The sequence below is a fragment of the Pieris napi genome, chromosome 21 (genome assembly GCF_905475465.1).
Source record: "Pieris napi chromosome 21, ilPieNapi1.2, whole genome shotgun sequence".
NCBI classification, from domain to species: domain Eukaryota; kingdom Metazoa; phylum Arthropoda; class Insecta; order Lepidoptera; family Pieridae; genus Pieris; species Pieris napi.
Window position 1 is genome coordinate 2,194,190 of NC_062254.1, and position 27,942 is coordinate 2,222,131.

The window sequence follows — 27,942 nt, forward strand, 5'->3', positions numbered from 1 at the left end:
TCATTTTAAGTTATGCATCTATTTTCTTAATTATATTAAAGGTAAGATTATTTCTGTCCTAAACAGATATACTTTCGTGTGTACCGAATGTTCATAACTACTACTTCGAGGTTCCTCCTCCATAACCTTCACTGGCATCTAGCCAATTCCTTTCGTAACCATACTATAAATTGGACAGACCACGTCTTGAATACTGTACCAGGTAGTTCTAGTTAGCGGTAAGTGATGGCTCCCATGAGACGATATATTGATACAAATCTGAGCCATCTTCAGATATACAATGTCAGTGCCGCAACTTATAAGGACGAGTTAACGGTCTGTGAACCACTTACCATAAATGGTAACTCATTACAACCCGTGTTTATCGGAACAAGAATTCATCTAGCTTTCCGAGAAATGTCCTACTCAGGATATTTAGAAAGCACTTGGCTTGATTGAGTGTGAGTGGGTGGGTGTGACAGTGAACAATGGACAAAATCTAATATATAAAATTCTCGTGTCACAATGTTCGTTCCCATACTCCTCCGAAACGACTGGACCGATTCTTATGAAATTTTATATTCATATTCAGTAAGTCTGAGAATCGGCTACTATCTTTCTTTCAAACCCCTAAGGGGTGTCCACCCCAAAATTTAACTTTTTTTAGACAATTTTTTTGTTTTTAATTTTTTATGATACAACATACAAAAATATATGCAACCGTTAATTTTCATCAACACTCTACGATCAACCCCTATTTTATATTATAGTAGATAGCTATTTATATTGAACTAAAAAAATATTTCCTAGACAAATATAATAAATATATGGTCAGCTAGTAGGAAATATAAAAATAATATCTCTGCTTTGTTTATACCTATCTATAAGGCAATTCATAGCATATGTTCCTCTGATATGTTTCAACATACTTATTACGATTATTAATTTTTACTTCACATTTTTAATAATTATATTTTGAAATATACTCCGATGCTGGCAACATTAAGCTTTGGATGAAAATTAACGCTTTTGCATATGCAATCAGTCGAAAATCGATCTTTCGACTGAAACAACTGAAAGTTTAAGTTCAAAGCGGAATCAGGCCACTGCAGTTCAAGCCTGGCCTACTTTACATATTCAAGCGAATAAAGAGCTTAATAAATGGTAACATTGACTTAATTAAAGCTCCATAAAAGCCTTCCGGAGATCCTGGAATCTGTCAAATAAGTGAAGGCATTAGGACTTTGAATGCAAATTCTATGTGATACGAATATTGGAATGCTATTATAGGGAACTCTTTCAACTTTTGACTGGACGATATTTTAGGTCTAGGCCTCACATTTCTGTATCTGTTCCGTGATAATTTCTAATAGGCAAGATACTGATCAACCTTCTGTACTTGACACTCACCGTCGACGTTTTGGGTCTAAACAGGTTTTCTCACGATGTTTTCCTTCACCGTATGAGCGAGTGACAGTATACATAGACATAAAGTCGGTTGGGCTACCGCCGGGGATCCTACCTACATACCCAGGGATGAGAGTCACACTGAAGCCACTAGGCCAACACTGCTCTGGACTGGATGATAACAAGTGAAAAATATATTTGTGTTACGCTAAGACAGCTTGAGGATGGAGCTTTATCAATTGTTTCCGAAGCTTTTTTCTGTCATTACACTCGTTAGAGTTTTAGTTAAAGTTTACTTCAAAAACACCTATAAACATGTAAAATGTATCTCCTATAAGACCTGTAATAAGTTTAATACCTATAAAGACGCGTTATTTTAAAATACTTTAGACTCTCGACGAAAACAATACGATTTATTGCTACTACATGACATCATCTCAAATAAAATTATATGCAGTAAACTTCTAGAAAAATTGCCCTTCCTTGTTATTGCCTACCAGACTCGTAATCGTGCTTTATTCATGTTCCTCACATCAACACTAACTATTCAAAAAACTCAGTTTTGTTTTGCGCAGCCCGGACATACAACTACCAATATTTAAGCCTTGACTTGTTTAAGCTATCGCGGAACATGGTTAAAAGGAATATTAAGAATATCCATAGCACAAAATCACATGCATGAGCATTGAGCATACCCTCACTTTTACACCATCTATTTGTTAAATATTATGTATTCTGTCTTTGGCTATATTTTTAGTGTAACTGTTTGTCTTCTATATATATATAATGAAAATGGTCTTCGTTTGAGGCTCAATCACACCTAAACCACTGATCGTATCGACATGAAACTACCACCATTCGATGCGAAATTTTTCCTAGATGGTTTATGGCTATTTATTTATTAAATTCCAACGTTCCTTTTTTTATTGCTGTTTTACTTTTATGAAAATTTATCCATACGGACTTCACCGCGAAAACATTCGGGGAGGCTTCCTAGAACCTCTAAACGTCAACATCTGTTAAAAACTCGATTTTCGAAATATTTCAATTTTCTTAGCGGGAAGTTAAAAAGAAGAATAATAAAAATATGAAAAAAAATAAAATAATGAAACATAAAATTTATTTTAATTCGTCCAGCAAAGCGGGCGCGAAACGGCTAGTTATTATATATAATTTTTGTTTGCTGTAGGATTACGAAACAAATACATATGTGAAGATTTTTTTGTAACCAAAGTTCTGTGTGTAACTATGCATATATTTACTCATAATCTAGATTTTAAAAACTAGTTTTAACCTAGCTCTGATGTCCTTGAGGAATTAGTCTTCATAAGCTAAATATTATTGTTATAAAACACTTATAAAAGGTAAATATCTCGCATTTTTTGTTCAGTTTCTAACAGACAAACGTTACATACCTCCACAGATGACGTCAGCCAAATTGGTCTGCACACACTGATGAGTGACAGCACCATCTCGCACTGTGGTGATCTCGCCATAGAGCTGATGCAGAGCCTCTTGGTCCGACATAAGGATGGTTCGAGGGGAACTGCACTCATCCTCTGTCGAATGATGACGGGATGATGATCGCGAACGAGAGCGGCGACGTCTGGAAATTGTACGAATCCTTTTATTTTACAGTTTTTATTTTAGATTGTAATGGTGATGATAATCTAACCTAGTGATTAAGCAAGCAGTTCTTCACTCTGAGGTCGTGATTTCGAAACCAGTGGCTCTACAACCTTATTTTAGGTCTGAGCCTCAGATTTCTGTATCTGTTTCATGATCTTTTGTGAATCAAAAAGACAAGTAGGTAGCCTTTTATGCCTGACACATGTCGACTTTTTGGGTCTAAGGCAAGCCGGTTTCCTCGCGATGTCTTCACCGTTCGAGCGAATGTTAAATGCGCACATAGACAGAAAATCCATTCGTTCATCCAATGGTTCCCCGGGGATAGAACCTACGACCTAAGTAATGAGAGTCAGACACTGAAGCCACTAGTCCAACACTCTTCTTGAGGTAAAGCAGAGGTTAATCAGGAGCATCTTTGACCACAAAATAATGAGTCAGCCCCTTGATTACATATAAAACAGATTCCAAATGTGAACCAAAAAATATTGTCACTTTTAGACAAGCAGATCTACTATTACTAAAGAACTTAATGCGATAAAATTTGCTCACCCGTCCTTTACCTAAATTGCCATAAATGACGATTTAACGGCGAACTCTTGAATAGAATCGCATTAAATCATTCTAATATTTACTTTTAAGGTCAACTTAATTGCTTTAGAAATATTTAACGAAGCATTTAAACGGTTATTACAGCAAGGCTGTATTCGAGATAAGGCCATGCGGGCGAACATAAACTTAGTAACCAAAATAATACATAAAAATACATTAAGTATAAAAAAATTTATAATCTTGAACCGTGTGTCACCTTCAAAATTACGTTTCTATAGAATCTTTTTTAGCTAATTTTGCTGATAGATTCCATATAGCTGTCGTAGGCAAATAGCTTAATTTTCCGTTGAATAAACAGCCTAGTCTCTTAACTAAACAGCGCCGTTTAACTAGCGGCCTGAATGATATTCAGCCATTTGATCAAACAGCTAGGCAAATGACTTGAATCGATGACGTTACATTACTTGCATTTCCTGTCCATTACAATTTAGTTCCACTTTCTGCCACTTACTTCAAACTGTCAATTCAGCGTCGGCAAACAACACATTTGATGTCCAAAGTTTCATGAAAAATAGTAAGGAAGAGTGTAGTGGCACTAAGAGTAAGTCTGAGAACACTAATAAGTAACATTTTAAATATATTAAAAAAAGAATTTCTTATGTCAGATAAATCAGCTTTTTTATTTCTGTCACATGGTCGTACGAATGGCCTAAGCTTTAGCCAGCCAGTTTATTAAATGTTGTATTGAATGATATTCATCAGGCCGCTAGTTAAATGGCGCTGTTGATTGAACGGCTAATTAAACTAGTTGGCGGCGACATACTCGCATGTATTGATCAAATCTCGAAATGTCCCTTAGTATAAAATGCACCAATTTTCTAACTTCAGTAACTTAGGCACTTTGATTATGAATGTGAAAAATTTTAGTGATTTAGATTATCACATTATTGAAAAAAAATCTACTAATCCAAAACATTTATTAGTTCTCAATAAAACGTAAGATTGAAGATCTGAGAGTCCAGTATATATTGGACGTCAAACATTTGTTAAATTAATATCATCACTTGCTCCGTATATAACAATTAAAAAACTTGTATAACAACAATTTAAAATGAAGAACAAAGAAAGAAGAAAAACGTAAGATGTCAAACCAGTTAAATATATTATATAATATTCCAAATAACATATTAGTTTTGCTTTTCATCTTTATCGCATATTAAAACAAAATTGCCAACAAGTTCAACCAGTTATGTTAACTATAGATTTATGAGTCAGGTGAGCCATTTTAATATTAACATTGAGCACTCTGGGCGCGAATTATTCTTGAAATTTGAATGGCAAAAACTTGTCATTACGTCCTCTTTAGCATCTTTAGTACACCGTTAATTGGCACGTAATCGTCCTTATTACGTGTTTAAAATAAAAACAATTGTTCTTTAAACCCAATTTAACCAGAATTGTGCAATTCAATGGTTTGCTGTGCTGTCTTTCTTAGAAAGTAGCGAAATGTATGTGATATTGTCAGATGTTTTTTGTATAGAACGGTTTGTGTTAAAAAGCAAACGTGCAGGAAGGCTCGCCTAATGTTAAGTGTAATTTGTCGTTTAAATATTTTAAGAGATTTATAGGCTTAAGAAAATGAGAGATTTAAGAGGCGTTTTGGGTGAGATGAACAAAAAAGATACACATATAAGAACTCAAGGAAGCAATGGCTATTTGATACCATCTTTTAGGACAGGAGATATCTAAACTGTATATTCTAAATTTGTAAAAATTGGAAATAAACGGGCTTCTTTTATAAGTTTGTTTTTACAACAAACTCCCAAGGGAAATTAGAGAATTATCACTAAATAAATTCAAAGCCCTCGTTAAACGTAAATTAATCAATAAAACTTTTTATAAATTTGACGAATACTTGAATGATTTTAATCCTTGGGATTGATTTGCTCCAGTTCAAACAATTTGTATTACTCAATACTTGGCGATTAAAAAGAGTGGCGGAAAGTTTCTTGCCAGTTCTTCTTACCCGCTCTACGCCCTTGACTTGCGAACAGTTAAAATTGGAAATAAACGGGCTTCTTTTATAAGTTTGTTTATACAACAAACTCCCAAGGGAAATTAGAGAATTATCACTAAATAAATTCAAAGCCCTCGTTAAACGTAAATTAATCAATAAAACTTTTTATAAATTTGACGAATACTTGAATGATTTTAATCCTTGGGATTGATTTGCTCCAGTTCAAACAATTTGTATTACTCAATACTTGGCGATTAAAAAGAGTGGCGGAAAGTTTCTTGCCAGTTCTTCTTACCCGCTCTTCGCCCTTGACTTGCAAACTGGTAGTAAATATAAATTTACAATTAATTTAACTTCTTTTTGACGTTCATAAGTGTACTTGTTTACCTATACCTATGAATAAAGATTTTCGAGTTTGAGTTGAATTATTATTAAGTACAAATACTACTATGTCGTGTTCTATAACGCGGCCTGTAATTGCAAGCGGAAGAATATTTAAGTATTGCATCCTTCCTTAATTGGCTTTATTACATTTCGACTTTATCGTAGTACCGAAATAAAAACCTGTGTTTCATTGAGCGACAGGTGACGTTTAGCAAAAAATTGATGAAACATGAGCACAGAGAATCCGGTTACCGAAGACCACACGTTCGGTTAAATATGTGTTGTATGCTCTGTGTATATAAATCCAATTTGCAATATTACAACACAGAGGTCAAAGTAACTTGAATCTTGGAATTATTTTTATCTGACATAAGGTATGTTTTTGACGTTTGACCACACGGATCTTCAAATTATTACAATTACTAATTGGCTTTTCAAATGTGTCTAAATATACTAACAACGCGTCAAAAGAAAGAAATGCAGATTATTTTGTCCGCCATTTTTATTTGCCTTGACGTCAAAGTTTGGCGCCTAAACTCAGGTTCAGTTTGAAGTTTACACAACACTGAGTAAATATTAAATGTTTTTTTAAATATCGAACGCGTTTGTGTAGATTTTTTTGTCCGCCATTGGAATCGAAATGTCAAGTTTGGCGCCAAAATTGGCATTCTGTCATTCGTACACAGGCTGCGTTCCAAATTGTGGTGCGTGTTCCAGTTCATGTCTTTATTTGGTGGGATGAATCATCGAGTTCGCTACTATTTGTTTTCATTTGCAGTTGATTTGAACGCGACGTGGATTTATGGTACAGTAATAAAGTTGAAATGTGTTATTTATGTACTAAGAAAACGAAATTATGATTCAAATAGGGTCTATATTTATAGTCTACATTGTATTTAAGCCTTTTTTTATGAAAAACTCATTCATTGTATAGTGGAATTTGAATCGAACGAGATATCATGTGGCGATTGCCTTACTTACATATTTAAAGGGAATTGGCAATAGGCAAACGGGCATGAGGCTCACCTGATCTAAAGTGATAAACCCATGGACACAGACTGCCGATAGGCTGGCAAGTGCGTTGTCGACTTTTTAGGAATTGGTACGCTCTTTTAGTATAGTAGGGAAGGTTTAGAGAATACCTGGAAGTTAAAATATCAGCAATCTTTGAATCATAACTCAACCCTGAGTAATAAAGTAATTCATGTTTCCGAGTTCTAGTTAAATACAGCAAAGAGTTAGATGCTTAATCTACGAACCTTCAAACTTAACATTACAAAGAGTTCTAAATCCCAAATCCATCCTATATTACTTTATGGTAAAAAAATTTTTATGGAAGTTTCTAAACACTATTAGAGAAATATAAAGTTCAATCACCGAACATTACTGTTCTCACGTATATTTTTTATCTTGCACATATTGGATGGTGACGCGTGGGTTTTTCTGGTGATTTCAAAAGTCGCGCTTTGAATAAAAAATTGCGACGTTAAGGACCTTATATGGTGAGGTCAAATAAATAGCTATTTTTTGCCAATAAATTTAAGATTATAGTGCAACTCAACCGTATATCATTAGCAAAAGCCTCTTCCTAATTTTATAATTCGACAAATGGTAGCTTTCAAGTTTGTATTATTTGGTATTTCCGCTTTAATAGTGAGTGAGCATACAAGAAAGTAATATACTATTTAGTATTTATTGTGAAATGTAGTCAAACTTTTTAAACAACAGTGAATTGAAAGCCTCCTCGTGAGCCTCCAATATAAGAGCCTCCATAACTTAGAAGTAAATTATAATTTTATATTAATTATCAAAGTATTATTAACAATTATTTCTTATTTCGCGAAGGAAGTAAAATGTAATTACAAGATCGACACTGGCAGGAAACAACGTTTCTACTCTATGAAGACTTTTCACACTACAAATCCATTTTATATAATATATGACTAAAATATTTACTCTGGAGTGACGATGAAGAATCCTCTCGAAGTCTGGTAGATTTTCCTCTCTTGCATCAGCTGAGCCAGTGTGTCATACACCACTTCCTGTGAGGGTGTCTGCATGGACGGGAATTTGGAAGACAATGAGGTTCTTATACTCTCCAGTGTTGCTGACTGCCCCTGGAATAGAGTTATTGGATTATAAAGACAAATTTTATTAGTAATTCAACTAATATCTAATTTAACACCAATAGATATCCAGCCGAGCGATCAAGCCGCAATTAATACTTAAATTATGTGTTCAACTGTTTATTCATAACCACAGCTTTCTTTAAAAAATAGATTATATTTACAATGTTTAAATTAAAATATAGCCGAAACGAATTTACACACACCAATTTGTACATAATATATATGACGAATATTATGTACTTATTTGCTCGTAAAAGTATGGTGGGAATGTGCAATGTGATCTTAAAAATCCTATCTCAATAAAGTATGTGTACGTATTATTTTGAGCATAGTCTGTGTCCCGTATTGCTTAAATGAACTGCTTCATTTTCAAGCAATTCGGGACAGTCATAATGATTGTTATTGACCATTAAGTCTGCTCTTTTACAAAACCTGAACCCAGACACCTCTTCAAATCATCATTTGGCGCGAACTACTAGTTTGAATTGAAAAATTATAGGCAATTACACGCTGTAACTTATTAAAATAAATAAATCAGTGGCGCTATATCCTTGTTAGGTCTAGGCCTCAGATTTCTGTATCTGTTTCATGATCATTTGTCAATCTAATAGGCAAGTAGGTGAGCCTCCCGTGCCTGACACACGCCTTCTCACGAGGTTTTCCTATATCGTTTGAGCGAATGTTAAATGCGCCCTTAGAAAGAAAGTACATTGGTGCAGGGCTGGATTCGAACCTACAACCTCAGGGATGAAACTCGCACGCTGTAGCCACTAGGCCAACACTGCTGTACGGCCTAATTAACGCGAGTAAAACCGATGTATTGACATAACGGAAGCTGTTTACTTATGTTTTTTATCATCATAGGAATCTTGAAGTTGTCTCAATCATTGACCTTCAAAGATTTATAAGATAAATATTATGCTTATATTTCCTAGAATTTAAAATGTTATTTGATACAAAATTTTAAATCGAAACTGGTGATTTCAATGTATACGTTACGTTTTTTTGTGTCATACAAAAATTAAATACATTCTTCTGAAAATAATGTTGAAATGTTATTTGCTATTACCCTATATGGGGATCTAATTTATTTATATTCATGCCAGCATTATAAACCAACTTTATAATTTTTCTATTTATCAATTTAAATTATTATTATGTGTGTAAATAAATATAAATATATTAAATATCTTTGAACAAACATGAGGGTGATAATTTAAAATAATTATTATTTTTAATATTCATGTATAAACGTAAACTAAGTATATCATGACAAGAATGCAGAAATAATATAAATCTTAAATTTATTCGAACATAAAATTCGATTTTATATGTAATATGAAATATTGAATAATGTCCCTAGAGTGGTTCCCAGACCAATAATTCTAAGAAACAAGAATAGACACGATTGTTTTATCGGCGTAATAAAATCGGGCTTAAGGATGTAATATCTCCATAACTTGTCTTGTAAGATTTTGGAGCATGTTTTTAAATTTAGAATTTTAGCGCGCTTTACACCGGGGCGATAATGGTTTGACAGAGATGTAAAGTGTCACTAGTGACAGCTAATGTTTGGGTCGCTAGCACCATTCTCTTTTAAATTATTAATAATAAATGAATGCGCTTTAATTATGTAAAGTATTTTAAATGCGTGATACATATCGATAAGATTCCATTATCACAAAACGTTAATTGCATCATTTACACTATGGCAAATAGCCTACAAAGGCATAGACAAGTTTAACAAAGGTTCAACAATGAGTCTTAAGAAATGTTTGAAATTTAAAAAAAAAAGAAAGAGGATCTAAAAATAAATATTTATGATAATAATTATTATTTTACCAATTAGTTATTACCACCAGCATGTAAATAATGAGTGTTTTTGAGTATCTCTATCGATAATATAAAGGTTTTATTCAAAGACCATCTGTGGTACACTTACTTCATCGATAGACCAACTGACGTAATATGACATATCATGTCGCATGCCTTCGAGTGTTGGTCTAGAAATGTTGTTGACCAATCACAATGAAACGAAACGCGCCAACGCGTTATACATTCACAAGTCAAATCCAATACGTTCTTAACACTTTTGAGTTCTCCCTAGCGCTAAGTTTCGACTTTCAATCTTACCCGTAATTTAAAAGTTAGCATATCACAAAAACTCATGTCATACATTTATACATGTAATACGTCCATTGTTACATTTAATATCGCGACATAAATACCTACCCACATACGGCATAGACTAGACAGACTACATTCTATTGTGGCACTTGTTACAAAACGTTACAAAATTGACAAATTGTAACGTGTTACGATACTGGATACTTTGAATATTCATTGAATTATGTTTTAGATTTATATGACATTTGAGCGGGATTAGATGGTAATAAGCACGCAAGAACAATTTACAATCTATGGGGCCAACGCCTCGTAGGTGGCGGTTTTAAATTTAGAACGATTTGTGGAAGCACTGTTTTTGTCAAATTGTTTGTCATTGGTCAACAGAGCAAGCAATCAATTGTAACAGGTTTTATACAATTTTGAAAAAGGAACGCAGAATTATGCCACTACCGCGTCGTAAGCTCTGCGATTTTAAATTTAGAACGATTTTTGGATGCTTTTTTTTTTCAAATAATACGTTAATTTGTTGTCATTGGTCAACAGAGTAATCAATCAATCGTGACAGGTTCTATAAAATTTTAAAAAACTAACGCAGATGCCAATTACGCCTCGTAAGCATTGCTATTTTAAATTTAGAACGATTCATGGATATGAGATCGAAATTTATTGTAAAACGAAACGTCGTCGCCGGATTGTGATTGGTCAACAGTGTCTAGACTAGTTCGAATAACATTGGAAAAGTTAAATCAAGTTTGATGTCGTTTTCTTAAAGGGGGTATAGGATATTTTTATGCATTGTAAAATACACATTATTACAATGAAATATAGACACTATTCGTCTATAGCTATATATTATAGGCATATATTAAATGATGAAAATCTTATTATACATGCAACATACTTGGCTGTATCCTCAATACACCGAACACGCAGTTTTGTTCTGAATTAGCAACATTACATCATGGCATAGTTATTTAGGGATGGCCGCAAGAATTTCACACTCAAGACAGAACCGTAAGCGATTTAACAAATTTTACAGCATTCTTAATTTGAAAATGGAATAGATATTTAAAAAGTATATGTGAAAAGCCTAGCCATAGAGTAATTAAGCGAAACGCCTATTTAAGAAATTATTTTTTCTTAATTATAGATGTAATGTTTTTTATGGCATAGGGGGTCAAACGAGACTACGGAACGCTCAAAAAGGGTAGCCATCGCAGCCTATGTACACCCATTTTAGTAGATGCGTTGCCGGCCTTTGAGGCAGGAGTATGCACTTTTTCAAACAGTCGATTCCACAGTTCGCTAGTTCTCAAAAGAAAATGTCTTCTGAAGCGGACTGTCAAAGATATATATATATATATATATAGGTATATACTCTAAGGAACTTTGCTTAGTATATATTACTGACTATATATTAAATATAAATACAACCTCAAAATTATAATTAAATAAATCTGTGAAGCAGTTAACATCAACTCGTGAATTTTAGACCATCGCCAAAATATGCATACAGGTTGTTAAAACCGGTATATTTTTAGTATTTCTTTAAATTTCATGGCCGTTGTCATTCTGGTATTAGGTACAAGCAACGGAACTTTTTCAAAATGGCGGTTATAGGCGCCCTTTATGTGTGTAATATTCTTTAAATATTGATTACACAAAGTTTAAAAGGAATTATGTGTAAGTGGATCAATCTATATCTACTAATATTATAAAGAAAGATTTGTATGTAAGTATGTTTCTAACGTATTGGCTCTAAAGTACTGGACCGATTGTAAAGTTTCTTTCACCATTTGAATGCTACATTATCACTGATTAATATAGGCTATTTAATTGCAAGAAAAAAAATAAGGATCCCTACTAAAACTACAATATTGTTACCCAAGGTGTAAAAAAATGCCTATAAAATATCTTTCATCGCATGCGCTGCGAAGACTATTGACAATATTTTATTTATATTATAATTAAAAAACATACAAAAAATGTTTACAAAATAAATGTCCACTCGTGCGAAGCCGGGACGGGCCGCTAGTAATATATATTTTATAAAGCTTATGAAAGGTGTATTTCTGTTTTTATTATTCCAATAAATTCATACAATTTCGCCATTTATTTAAAACATTGCTAATGAGTTTTTTTATAACTTGTTTATTACCTGTGAAGTGAGGTCCATAATGCAGTCGCATAACGCTTCGGGAAGAGGAGTGAACTGGCCTTGATACGCCGGTGTTACAATGCAGTCTTCAATGTCACCTGGAACAATAGACAATAGATGAACATCACACATGGACAGATAACTATTTCTATTTTTAAAACTTTCCACAGAACATGTAAATTATTGAAGTTATATTTATTTTAGCGCGTTAGGGAAAAATTATGAGAGTATATTTTTACGATGCGCGCGCAAACCGTTACAAAAAAACGACACCATGAAGTTACCACAGTGAACATTTTAAAATAAAAAATGTCCATTTCTTTAATTATGTTGAAATATTTTTTTTGTGATATTTAAATAAACTTTATTTAACTAGATAATGCGTTATAATAAAACTTTCAATGCATTAATTATACCTTTTTTCTATTGTTAGAATAGTTTTTTTCTACAAACGTAGAATAAGGCGAAAGATAAAAAAAATAAAAATATTTTTATCTTGATACACCAAAGAAGTATGACTTCTAACGCGTGTACATAAGTACACACATGTTTTTTTTTTATTAAATTGACTTCATGACTTCTTTATCTAAAAATATTAGTTATTGACAAGTCCCTCTTTATAGTAATTTTAAAGGCCGGAACGCACTCGCGTGCCCTCTCTCATTGTATCACATAAAATCAGGTCAGCTTATTGTACTGTTTGTTCTATAAAAAGAAAAGTGTGTTTTGTTTATATATTTAAATTAGTGACAAAATATGTATTAATATAAATGACTACCTCTTCCTGATTAATATTACAAACGTTTAAGGTCACATACAGCGAACGGACTGTTATTAACGAATTCACAGGGCGAATTGTTATGCTATAAATTTAATTTACAATGCAAGTTGTGGACGCTGCAGCGAACTATGTATTTGGAGTGCAGCCAAATATAGATCGGCGTAAGTTAAGGCTGTTTTGAAGGTTTTTGGATGTCGTAAAATAAACTAATGTTTACTAGAATAACTCTGATCCGTATTCAATATTACAATACGTTTGCATAAAATGTGGTCACCTAAAATTCGAATTTCGAATTATAAAACTGCCGGATGCTCATAACTTGTTATAAAAGATTTTTCAAGGCTTGATACTGCAGTAAACGATGACGTAATCGTTGTCATTATAATTTTCTGTCAAGCATTCATGTTCAAATCAGCTTTATATAGTATATTACATTATAATGTAATATTATAGTATTACTTTATATACAAATCTTTATTTCGAAGAAGTAAATTAATGTTATTGGAAAATTCTTCAGCCTTCACTTCGTCGGAGGTCGTGTACTAATAGTACTTATATAGGCTATATATTTTATTTATTAATTTTGAAGAAGAAAGTGCGTGTCGAATAAACTAGAAAATGCTACATTTTCCCCTAATATAATTTTTGATTCCAAAATATTTAACAAATATCCAGCCAGCCGGTTTGGTTTAGTTTGGTTGTTTAGAAGCGCGGCATCAAAAATCAAAATAGGCATGATGATCGCCAACCTACCAAAGAAGATGGCACTATAAGAAGAAGCAGACGATGCCAGAGTAAAGAATCATTAGGAATAATTTAGTTAGACAGTAGAGGTGCCAAACTTTAACACAGACACAGCGCACGCTTATACCAACTCTTAGCTACACACTCAAATACATGCGCACACACATCCACTCACACATATGACACAATGTCTTATAAGACTAACTAGTGTTATCTAGTTACCCACAACACAGCGACTCCCTTATCACAACCTATTTGTTACAAATAAAGTTTTTATTATTATTAATTCAAATCGCTCTCATCTCATAACTTGTGCTGGTATATAAATAGTACAATAGATAAACCGGGACATTGAACTTGATTAATGCAGATGCATTCGCAGTGATTAAGAGATTATACTATCGACGCATGGGCAGATTTATTACAGCGTTTTTCAACGACATGAATAATGGGTCAGTGTTTAATTGCACCTAAAAGTGGGTATTTTTCGATTTCATTATTACTACATATTTAAATGTTCATTGCTATTGTTACCGGTAATTTTACATGGCGGTAAAGTTTTTAAGTTTAAGTTGTCAGGAAGAAACTTTTAGCAGTAAGACCGCGTCTATGTTTATTTTTTCTTAAATATAGGATTTGACACACATTTCTGTATTTGTTTCTCTAGTGATTTTAAGTATAAACTGTTTTAAACCAGCCTGTGTTCTCCAATACACGAATATTTTAGATAGTAAAATTTAGATCAGATAACTCTAAATGTGTACCAAATAGAGATAAATAATAGTTATTAACAGTCAAAATTCTCTATCTATAATACTATATCAATAAATATAATTTATTGGAACATATTTCTGTTGTACTGAGAATTGTATGCCTGTGTCTTCTCAGTTACATTTTATGTGTTCCCAGTAAAAATAAATAATAATTTTAAAAAACAATGGCAGTAGAACCTTTTAGGTCTGGGCCTCAGATTTCTGTGATCTACTTTTCTTAATAGGCAAGTAGGTGATCAGCCTTCGGTGCCTGGCACACGACGTCTTTTAGGCCTAAGGGATCCCATTTCCTCACGATGTTTTCCTTCGTATGAGAGAATATTAAACGCTCGCATAGAAAGTCCATTGGTCCAGGAACTAACCTACGTCCACAGAGGTGACAATAGTAAGCTTATTAGGGCCAACTCTGCTCAGTAATGAACATATTACGAAAATACGTTAACTAAAAATAACCTTGACGCGCAATAATTACAATAACTTAAAGGATAAATTTTGGTAACAAAATAATTTAAAAAAATAGTGGCGCTACCTTTTTCGGTTTGGGCCTCAGATTTCTGTATCTGTTTCATGATCATTTGTCGATCTAATAGGCATGTAGATGATCCTGCCTGACACACACCGTCGACATTTTGGGTCTAAAGCCGGTTTCCTTACGATGTTTTCCTTCACCGATTTCGATAACTACCCATTAATATTCGAATACATTTTGAAGGTATACATAGAATTTGAGTAATCTAAACGCCGATAATTTGCCATTTATCTTGTATGTAGGAGTAAAGGGGGCGCTGAGGTTCGGAATCGTGTGGGTACAAGAATTCAGGCTAAACGAAGTTCTTAACGTTTATTAAAAAAATTAATTTAATTTATATCATGTGCATAGACGGTTATATATTTTGTAAAACAAACTAATTGCAAGGGTAATAGACTTCACGTCAGTATTACGCAGTAATACACAAATACAATACAATTAAAATAATTAAATAAAAAAGAGTTTAATAACAAAAATTGGCGATCCTTCAGGTAAGAGAAAAAAAATAGACAAGGTGAGCGCAAGAAGTGTAAAAGCGCTCTGCCATGGAACACCAGACGTCAATGTGGAACGGGTTGAATATTGCATAGACTTGACGTCCAATGATGAAATTTAGCCATAGGTATTCATCCAAAGAGTTCTTTAGAACACCTTCCATGATGTTTACGATAGAAGACGAAGATAAACAGGACTTAGTTAATAATTATAGATTTTTAGTTTATCATTTCCGTTTCCAGCTGTACACTGTTAAGAAAAGAGGTTTTAGTTAAAACGGTCTGAATTTTAATAGACCACAAGCCCATGAACAAAAAATACCTGTGAAATGACCCAACCTGAATTACGCTTAGAAGGCTGTTACTATATCTGAAAATAGCTCTGAGCACTATGCCGTCATTTCTGAGCGGTACATGTGAGTACGTGAGTGAATGGACTTTCTCAGGTACAATGGGGGAATTTCGACTAATTATTAATGTACGGCTTTGTTATAAGTGTATAGATGATTAAAAATAAATGTCGAAAAACCTAGTGCCGTACAAAAGTGATGGTACCGGAAGTCGGTGCAAATTTTTAATTTGACGACAGTTGCAGAAGCAATATAGGTCATTTATTACTGTACGGCATTTGTGTGATTCCTTTTGGACACATATACGGATACTTTACCCGTAAACGCCGTACATATTTCCAGCGGAGCGGTCGAAAGCCAAGGGTCGGAACCCTACCCCTACACCCATATACCCTAAGGTCATTGTAAAATGTACGGCAACATGTTCAAAATATTATTTAACACGGACAATAATGTTTTATAACTATGCCGTCCAAATATTATAGTTAATATTTGTGTAATTAAATATTTATCGAAATTTCAGGATTTACCAAGTTCTTACTGCTGTAAGATCAGAGAATAATGTACGGCAACTTGTTTTTTTACATAATGTTACTAAATATTACCGTTGTACATTATAGCCGTTCATTATAAATGGTAACAAATAAAAATATTATGATAAAAAATATATGAAATTTCCGAAATTTAGATGACTTTTCAAATGCTCCTAGAGTAATATGGGGAGTAATATTTTCAAAGATTATTGTTATTTTATATGTAACTAATATAAATAAACAAAAAAAACCAGATGCCGTACATTTTACCTCAGATTATTCTTTACAGCTGATAAAAACTTCGACGACGTTTGAGGTGTCCCTTAAGGCCATTAATTACTGTACATATCTGAGTATACTACCATAAGGCTGTAAAGTATATTTACAGCCTTATCGTACCAGCAGAGAGAGGTAAAGGAAACATATTTTTAACAAACAAAAATATATACAGGGCGTCCCAAAGTTATGAGACATGAAGGGAAAGTACCTTAAATATCGCAGATAGGGTATTTTACTAAAAGAAGACTTTATGTTATTTTTAAAAGTTAGTAATTCTGCATTCAAAGATTTTTTAAAAACTACTTGCCTCGTCTGGAAATCGAACCGGCTTAAATTTAAAAAAAAACACCCCTACTTTTATGATGCCAATCGAAAGAATGGCCAAAACCTACTAACTTTTCTAAAGGAACAGACTCGTAGGGGATTTTTTTAGGCCGAATACGATAGATAATGTTTTTAATTTGATTAAAAAGATATATTCACGCTGTTCCTTTTTTTTAAAATACTATGTTACTTAAGAAGAGTTATTAGTTTTTGGCCATTCTTTCGATTGGCATCATAAAAGTAGGGGTGTTTTTTTTACATTTAAGACGGTTCGATTCCAGACGAGGCAAGTAATTTTTAAAAAATCTTTGAATGCAGAATTAATAACAAAAATAACATAAAGTCTTCTTTTAGTAAAATACCTACCCTATCTACGATATTTAAGGTACTTTCCCTTCATTTCCCATAACTTTGGGACGCCCTGTATTGGTAGGCGGTGGTAGCGGACTAAAAGTGTACGGTTATTGCCGTACAGATAAAAGTCACCGGAAAATGACTCTTTTCTGAGGAAAGTAATTTATCCCATACACCTATGTGTTCCACAAAAAATGTACGGCATGCTGGAAAATGTTATCTATTTGTGAAGTACTCTCAAGATCATTTAATTTTATGTTGTTTCATATCATCATCACCTATATGCTAATCAGACATATGTTGCAACCCTTGGCTTTCGACCGCTCCGCTGGGAATATGTACGGCGTTTACGGGTAAAGTATCTGTATATGTGTCCAAAAGGAATCACACAAATGCCGTACAGTAATAAATGACCTATATTGCTTCTGCAACTGTCGTCGAATTAAAAATTTGCACCGACTTCATGCACCATCACTTTTGTACGGCACTAGGTTTTTCGACATTTATTTTTAATCATCTATACACTTATAACAAAGCCGTACATTAATAATTAGTCGAAATTCCCCCATTGTACCTGAGAAAGTCCATTCACTCACGTACTCACATGTACCGCTCAGAAATGACGGCATAGTGCTCAGAGCTATTTTCAGATATAGTAACAGCCTTCTAAGCGTAATTCAGGTTGGGTCATTTCACAGGTATTTTTTGTTCATGGGCTTGTGGTCTATAAGTGTCAACACCGCAACTGAAGCGGCCGCAAGTTTGTTCTTAATTTAAAATAATTTCATTAAAGACCATTATTATAAACAAGTGCGATTGCAAATTTAAGCCAAGGCAAGGCGGGTCACTTTGATCAGTGAATGAATGATTAATGACATTAATGATACGCCTGCGATCAATCCTTGTTTACGTCTTAATCGTGATATGAATTAATGATTCGGTTTCTTCATTAGTTTTTGTTGTGTTAAAAGCCAATTATACGATTTCAATAACAGTCAAACGGTTTGAGTAGATATTTTATTATAATAATTGCCTTTTATTTCCGATACCTTTACACTTAAACCAATTTATATTTCTATCTCATTCTTTTTAGGTATCTGTTTGTCATTTATTGCACTGCACTGTGCCGCTCTAATAATATTTAAAACGCCTTTATTTACAAACACTTTGGTACATATTCAGATAAAATAAATTAAGGAGGCAATAGGCGGCCTTATCGCTTACAAGCAATCTCTTCCAGGCAACCCTGGTTATGGGAAATTCTAAGATAAAGTGCTAAACATAATTAAAAAAATAAATTACAGATGTAGACTTCATTCAATCATTCAAAAAAGCAAAAACTAAGATAATCATACACACATGAAACATACACATACATTTGCGTTCATTCCAAAAATACTATATCAGATGCATGAGAATGTTTCGAAATCATGAACACCCAAATGTTTTCGTCACATTGGATCGACGTGCTTTGATTGTCGTTATGGAGATTTGCCGAAATTTGTATTTACGATATTTCATCATTCTAAAGGCATCAAGTTACGAATCATCAAATAATTGAACTTAAAAGACATGTTTTAAAAAAAAAAACTTAGAGAAGAGATTAAATTAAATTTAATAATTAAGATGTCAAATCAGTAACTAAATTAATAGGTTACTAATTTAAACAGATTTTTTTTATTTTTATATAACAGGAGGCAAACGCGCTCATCTCATCTGATGTTAAGTGATGCCTCCCATGACCGCCTCCCATGGACACTCACATAGCCACGCTCGTAAGTGCGTTGCCGGCCTTTTAAGAATTGGTACGCTCTTTTCTTTAAGGACCCTAAGTCGAATTGGTTCGGAAATACTTTAGTCGGCAGCTGCTTCCACATAGTGGTGGTGGTGGGAAAAATTGCTTTAAGAAACGCTCAGTTGTGGAACAACGGACATCGAGATACGGATGGTATTTTGTATTCTGCCTTGACGTCCGATGATGAAACTCAGTTCAACTCAGATTTTACGTGGTCTTAATTTCGACCCTACCAGTAGTGCTATGTTACCTTACGTCATATATATTTATTACATACTAACGTGACCCTTTAAAAAATCCTCAATAATCATTCTAGATATTTGTAAAACCGTAATAAATTCCGTGCAGTAGTTTTTGAGTTTATCGCGAAGACAGACGCGGCGGAGGACTTGTTTTTATATAATACTAGCAGACTCGACCAAGCGTTGCTGTGGCTAAGGTTTTTGTTACATTACGTAGTAGTAAACTATTCAATGGAGAACACCAGTCATGGGGACAACCATGCTTTTTTGGTGGTTATGCCATTAAATTGTAGCTTATGTGAAACGTTGGTACTTTCAACACAGCGCCATCTGTTAGAACTGTGACTGAAATAATAAACAAATAATTTGCAATAAAATAATATTGCGGCTATAAATTAAGATGTAAGCTATTCAATCTTTTAAGTTGGATCAAACTGCACACGGTGTGCAAATTTAATTTAAATTCGGTTAAGTAGTTTAGGAGTCCATCGCGGACAAACAACGTGACACGTGATTTATATATATTAAGATAAAAGTGAGACATATTATGATGTCTATGACTTTTTTATAGGCATTATCAAGCTCTACAACTCTAGGACTCAATCATATATCTCTCATCGTTAAGCGTTCGTAAGAAATGTTTTTCTCCAACTTAGAAATCCGACTACCACACCATACCGACTAAAAATATATTATTTTACTTATTAATACGAGTATAACTATGACACTCACAAGTAACAAGACTTAATTTACATATAAGTATCGACTAAAGATGTAACTGGTATATAATTAACGAATCTAACGCATTAAAACTATTAAAATAGCAAATACACGTATTACTTACGCTATTAGAACTTAATTCCCTATTCAAAGTTTAAAGTTGAGGTTCAAAATTGTAAATGTGAATTTCACTGAAATAATTTACGAATTCGAAAAGCCGTAGCGGGTGCACGCGACGTCAAGTTTTCGAATTTTAATTTAGTCTTGTTAAAGTTTAAACGTACTTAGAAATAATTAGCATTCGAAACTGCAGTACAAATAGGTAAATTACACGTTTCGATAGAAAATGGTTTGTGTAGGTATTTTGATGAATTGCTTACTTATTGAATTAATATTAATACGCTAGCAGTTCTAGTAGGCGCAATAAAGACAAGCATTACGTGAAGAGACCACAACATTCACAGGGGTTCCATAACATAGATGGTGTGTAAGCTTCAGTGTATGGCTCTCATCTCTGAGGTGACCCCAGCTGTGCTCCAATGGACTTCTGTCTAATACAGAAGCTCCTACGGTGAAGGAAATTACATCGAGAGGAATTCGGAATGCTTTAGACGGGAGTGTCAGGCACAGAAGCTGATCAACCCCTTGCCTATGAGGAAATAATCACAAAACAGATACAGGAATTTGAGGCCGAGAGGTAAAAGGTTGTAGCGTCACTGGTTTGTTCTATAATAAAGGCATTGCTAATAAAATGTTTATTACCTAAAAGCGAGATTTATTACACGTCTTTCTTAGACACTATACATTTTTAAAAGACCCTATTAAAAATACTTCGTAATTTCTTCAACAATCGTACGAATTGTGGTGTCCTATACATTATAGAAAGATTATTACTATAATATGTATTCAGATATAAGATTTTTATTAGAAATCTTTAATCAAAGTTACAACAGAAAATTATAGATAAAAAATGTATTCCTAAGAACGTATAGCAGATAACGAATATCCATAATGTCTATAGTCTGTAATCTATGCTACCTCGCAAAAATTGTAGGTTTGATTCTGTTTATTCAAATGTATTGTTTAGTAACGTGGGAGGTATAATTGTAAGTTATAAGTCATAAACACATAATTAGGCGCCGTCTTCAACTTCAAACCATTAATTATGTATCATAGGTGTAAAATGAATTATTAGTTGCTGGATTGCATTAAGTATGAATTAATTATACGCCTTTTTATTGGGCCTTGTTAGTAGGTATTTTTAATTATTATATTTACTTCAATAGCTTAAATGGCCCTGCAGTTTTATCGGAGTTAGTTCGGTCCGGTCCGGTTCGATATATTGATTATTGAACAATATTGGTTAAATATTATCAACAAATGTACAAAGAAGTGGCTTGCAGTGAGCAGTATTTGGTACTGGCTTCAGCGTGCGACTCTCAACCCTAAGGTCTTAGGTTCGATCCCCGGCTGTGCATCAATGGAATTTCTTTCTATATATATATTTAACATTCGCTCGAACGGTGATGGAAAAAACTAGGGGTGGCTTGCCTTAGACGCAAAAACTCGACGGGATGTGTAGGCTCAAGAGGAGGATCACCTAATTGCCTTGAGATTGACAAATGATCATGAAACATACAGAGATCTAATCTAACCTAAAAAAAGTTTCAGCGTTTATTAATTTTTACACAAAGCACAAATCATTCAAAGTTGAGATATGTCATAATTTCATCTTTGTAAATCTTCTGGTCTTGTGGATAAAAAAGCCAGTCACATATGAACGACTGCCTAATAACTAAATTACCTGTAATTTTATTTCATATGTAATTTAATAGCTTAAATGATTTCTAAATACGTACACATGGTCTCACGTTTAAATAAACAATAGAATCGTACTCATCCTGCTATTAATATAAAATAATTGATATTAATTTGAAAAACTTAATAAACGTTCCTTATGTACTGTAAAACAGTCTCCGTTTGTTCAAACAGTGTCCGTCCGACCTCAAATGTTGGCTTGTGTAAGCCGTAATTAGACGGTAATTCTATATCTAATAACAAATAAGATATTTGAAAAAAAAAATTGTTACGTATTTTCGCAGTAGTAACATTTGACACAAAACAATATTAAAATCTATTCGTATCTATAAAGTCACACGATGTCCATCAATCTGTGCCGATAGACATAATATTTATCCATTGAAAAATGCACCTTAATTAGCTAATCTAAAAAACCATATTAGCGTCTTCTTGACACAATAATTATCAACAAATTAGTTTTGTTTTGACAGGGCGACCTTCATTACATAACATGACCTGTGAATTTCACTTTCTCAGTAAACAATGGCAGAGGTAATTAAACCAAAGGTCAGTTAGGTGTTTAATGAGATCTGCACTTAACAAGAATCAATTTCTCTACCCGAGGCGAACATTTGCCGGTCAACGACTTAAATTCTCACGATTTATTATGCGTTAAACGTCGTCATAGTTTTTGACTGGTTCAAATATTACTGTAATAACAATTCTTATTCATACGATGGATGCTATATAGTCGTTTTGGATTTCTCAAATCAATTTTAAAATTACCCTTACGATGAACCCTTGATAAATTAAAACAATTGCCTCAAATGGAGGATCTCACATAATCATAATAAACGCATTCTGAACGCGATTTTAAAATAGTTTTAGATGTTACTTTGTTATTATATTATATTTTTCACTATGTCAAGATAAACATGGCGTAACGGGTGCACTTCCTAAACATCTTCTTTGTAAACCAGAACTAGGCTATTGAAATCGGTGGCCGTGAGTTACTTATCTTGTCTTCTTGTCCTTGATTTGGGAACTGGTAGTAGATGTATATTTGGATTTTCTTTTTTTTTAATACATATTGATCTTCATAAGTGCATATAATCTATATATATAAAAATAAAACTCGTTTTCCGTTGTCACGACATAACATGAAAACGGCTTGACCAATTTGTCTGATTTTTTTAAAATAATATTCCTTAAAGTATGAGGATGGTTCTTACGGAGAGAAAAATAAAAAAAATTGAGTGAAAAAGTCTAAAAACAACACTTTTCTATATTCCCATACAAAAGATTCGTAATAATACTTAAGAGTCAATTGAACTTTAATACCATATCATAAAGTTCAAGTGTTAGTAGAGGGGTTCCGGGAAGGTAAATCTTATTTTTTGACATAATGTATTTGTTGTCTTATCAACTTTATTTTTTTATCTTATTAGCTAGACCGGTGTCCCGAATAGCAGAATAAATATTAAAAAAAAAAATAAAGAATCGACTGTTAGGCGGTACGATGTTCGACAGGCCAGCTAGTAATCAATATACTTAAATAAATTTGAGAAAATATCAATTTGATGTGCTTTTTTTAAGTGAAAACTTCTTTAGCGGCGTTGTACACTTTTTTTGGAATGGGTAAAAAATGTTAAACTCGCGTCAGGATACGTGACCTGATCGAAAATTCGTAAGACGGATGGAGAGTAGACAGCTGGCGCGGCGTATTTAATGTAATATAAATTGTCATGTTATAGCGCAATAAATAAATATTGTATTCTACCACATAAATAGTACTTTTATACTGATAATTAAAGCAATTCGTGTAAAACGTTATTATTCAAGTTTTCACTTCTGCCGGCACTCCCGGAGTGCAAACCGTCGTTTTTTTTTGAACATTGCATTTATAGTCTTTACACTCAATGTATTATGCTGCTCAATCGACCGGTAAGATTGACCCTGTAATTGGGTCAAAGCCCCAAAAATATCCTTGTCCTTAAAAAGTTAAAAAACGTATTGTTCTCGTAAACATTTGCATAATACGAACATCCGCTTACAACGATTTGCTATTACGACCATTACTGCACAAGTTAATTGACTTTTTGCAAACAAACTAATATGCTTTATTTTCCTTGTTACAAAACACGGCGAGAAATGTTGTCTGTAGAAAAACCATTTTAACCGCTTAATTTAATTTAAAATGTTTTTGTATGTCAAACTCCATTTCCCTTAGCTTTTGGAACTATTTTTATGGAAGTAGAAAAGATGTTAAGGTTTTGTGGAATCGTCTACGGGACTTAAGGTCGTAGCTGTTCTTAATTAACTTTTTTTACACACAGGAGGCAAACGGGCAGGAGGCTCACCTGATGCCTTCTGGAAATGTGAGTGTCCATGGGCGGTGAAAAGTGCGTTGCCGGCCTTTTTGGAATTTGTACACTCATTTCTTGAAGGACCCTAAGTCGAATTGGTTCGGAAATACTTCAGTGGGTAGCTGGTTCCACATATGGTGGTGCGCGGCAAAAGCTGCCTTAGTAAACGCTCAGTTGTGGAACACTGTTACGTTAAACACTTTTACACTGAAAATTTAAGTGTTTGAATAAAAATATATATGCTCTACAATTCTTCTGTCCTTATTAAATAAAATAATAAATCAGTGGCGCTACAACCGTTTTAGGTCTGGGCCTCAGATTTCTGTATCTGTTTCATGATCATTTGTCAACCTAATAGGCAAGTAGATGATCAGCCTCCTGTGTCTGACACACGCCGACGACGTTTTGGGTCTACTTCACCGTTCGAGCGAATGTTAAATGCGCATATAGAAAGTCCATTGGTGCACATCCGGGAATCGAACCTACGACCTCAGGGATGAAAGTCACACGCTGAAGCTGATTCCCCCTGAACGTTTTATTTAGATCACACAAAAACTATTCAGATCAATGCGGAAAAAATAAAAAATTACTATGAAAACGCGTCAATATCGGAACTGCATTCAAATTTGAGTTTTATCCGCTTAACATATGGATAAAGATAGCTTCTACATCTCATTGATGCTTCCGCCAATACCAATGTATGCAAATATAGAAAAGTTTTTGATTAGATTTTAAATTGAGACCTTATGTTAGTGGATTAGAGATTAAATTTGATTGTGCTAACAATGATTGGTTGGGCGTCAAATCCTTGAATCGCGATAACCTTTATAACGCCGATTCTGAATTTATTCACGGCAATTTGAATTAGACGGTATCGTATTAGGATCACGGCGTGACGCGAAACTCGTGAAATTATATCGTGATGGCTCTTCGTGATCTTATGTCAAATTAGGGTGGTTACCACAGATTACCTAACACAGGTTTTAGATTCATAGATAGTGACATAAAATGTTACTTGTGAGAAAATCATAAATTTCCCTTTTGGAATTAGCATTTTTGAGTAAGCTTTCGTTACTTTGGTATAATTGAAGTAATCTATAACAATTCTGCCAGTTTTAATTACTTACTAATAACGCGACGTAAGAAGCGCACCTACCAACAACACGTACTTAAAGATTTCTTCCAGGCAATTACGTGTATATAAATAAAATTATAGTTTTCAAAAGAAAATAAATTACACAAATTTTTACTTATTTATATCTGTTTTAATATCTAATTTCTAATAAGTTTGCAATAACCTCCACAGGTGAAATTCTCCTCCAAGAATTTCCAGGTATTCCAGGTGATTGGCAACCTGCATCCAGCACAAAGTTGCTACATGCCCTGTCCATCCCCGTTTAAGCTTTAGAGCATAGATTAGAGCATCGGTAGCTTTAGTAATTCATATCATTGTGTGGTAATTTATTTTTTATTTTTTATTTTAAGCATGCTCCGTTCTAGACCCTTTTGACAAGTTTTGATGTTTTGATACGTCTATAAACAGCCTTAAAGATAGCCGACGACAGATCTTTGACCCCAGGTCGGTAACAACAAAAGATAAACTTTCGTTTCTTGTACCAACAAGGTTCGCACCGTTATCCGAAGATTGACTTAGAACTATCTGGCGAAAGCATCATGATCAGTCACAACAATCTGTATGCCCTTAAAAGAATGACCAGAGACAACAATAGTCATGTCAAAACTGATTTGACATTATTTTCGAAAATAATGTGTTGTTTCGTTTTTCTTGAAATGTTGTCTTATTCATATGCTGTTATTATTATCACTCCTGTTTGCTTTAGAAAATATTCACTAAACTAAAATTCTTTACATTTATTTATTTGACTACCTTTTTAGCTTGTTCCAATTTACTTCAGTAAGATCCTAAAAAAGATTTGAGGTGTCCAACTCACCAATAACATTATAGCTTATACAACGACGTGAACATATTTATCTTATACAGCTTATATCTATAAAACATATTAACAATATTTCCGGGCTTTAAAGGAAATCAATAAAAAATTTATATTTGTCAATGACGTTTCAACGGAAACCAAAATTTAAATATTATAAAAAATGTTTTTATTTAATTTGTTAACACCGTTAAAAATTCACTTCCGTCGTGAGTAATTAATGGTAATAATTATTTGGTTAATAAACATTTATAAAACACGTATGTTTTAATTAAATTGTGTCTTTGCATTTCCGAACGGTTTAAAAAAATTGGTATCGTCAACTGTCAACTGTCAATTGTCAGGCTAACACAAGCGCATTACAATCTAGAGATATGTAACCTTAGACGTTGATCAAAATAAGCAATTTTCGGGACCTAGAAATACATTTCTTCATGATTTCAGAACTGCCAATAAATGTAAACGAAGAGACATTTTTTTAATTGTGCAAAAGTTACCTACATGAATAAATGATTTTTGATTTGATTGATAATAATTGCTTTCACAATCAAATTTCAGGCCAATTTTGCCAATCATTAGGTCGTCTAAAAACTAGCTCATAGCTATTCAATTTCAATTAAAATATAATTAAATGAAAGTAAATTTATCGCGTGATCTGTTATTTTTATCTTTTATCGTATACCAGTAATATATTCTTTATATTATAGGATTAGAAATGCGCTAGAAACTGGAGCGAAAATCTATTGTTGCGCGATTCTCACTTAGAAATTTCCTATTTTTTTGGACCTTCGCTGTTTGTGCTATATTAATTAAGTTTTTCTATACTATACATTACACGCAAATATCCGATGTTAGTAATAGTTTGTTGTTCAACTTTCCTGTTCATTTGTCAGTGCATTTTTATTTACAAACCAATTTACGTTCGTGAGTGATTCAGTTTCAAATATTTGTTGCAAGGAAAACATTGTCTAATTGTCTTAATAGATATTTATGTATTAATCTACTTGTATGTATCATGTATTAATTACCTCACGGAATTTTTAAATTAAGTATGGTTCACTAGCTGATGTCTATGTGTCATTAATGCAATTTTATATTAAAATTAATTTAATGTCTGCAGTTAAGTTTTAATGTAAAACTTTTTCATGCACATATATTTAGGGACTGTTATAGCAGCTCATGTGGGCTTTCTTCTTCAGTAAATAGCTGCGATTCACTGCAATCAGGCAGACTAATATTATAGTGTGACTGACGCGTATAAATAAAACTTAATAGATTATAAAACGGTAGAGATATAGTATACGGACACCAGCTTAATAGGTCATAGAAGAGTTTTATAAAAAAGAGCTTAATAAAAAGCTTTACGTGTGAAAATAAACTTTCATATAATTAGAAACACTTTTACTCATCGCTGTGCGTAAACTGGGGCGTGTGAGTGTGGGTGTGGATGTTCAGCAAACCACTTAAATACGTGACACTTTAAGAAAAATGTGAGGAGGCCATTCAGATTCCGTTTAATTTCAATTA

The 27,942-nt window shown here is 33.4% G+C and overlaps 1 protein-coding gene across 1 annotated transcript in view; it reads right to left on the reverse strand.

Moving 5' to 3' along the window:
• The window catches only part of LOC125060165 (uncharacterized protein DDB_G0287625), a 169,437-nt gene that overhangs the window by 22,805 nt on the left and 118,690 nt on the right, over window positions 1–27,942 (reverse strand). Inside the window, exons 4-6 of the mRNA XM_047664933.1 lie at window positions 12,380–12,477; window positions 7,922–8,082; window positions 2,802–2,992 (exon numbers count right to left, since the gene is read on the reverse strand). Coding sequence (XP_047520889.1) covers window positions 2,802–2,992; window positions 7,922–8,082; window positions 12,380–12,477 — 450 coding nt within the window. The remainder of the gene's footprint in view (window positions 1–2,801; window positions 2,993–7,921; window positions 8,083–12,379; window positions 12,478–27,942) is intronic.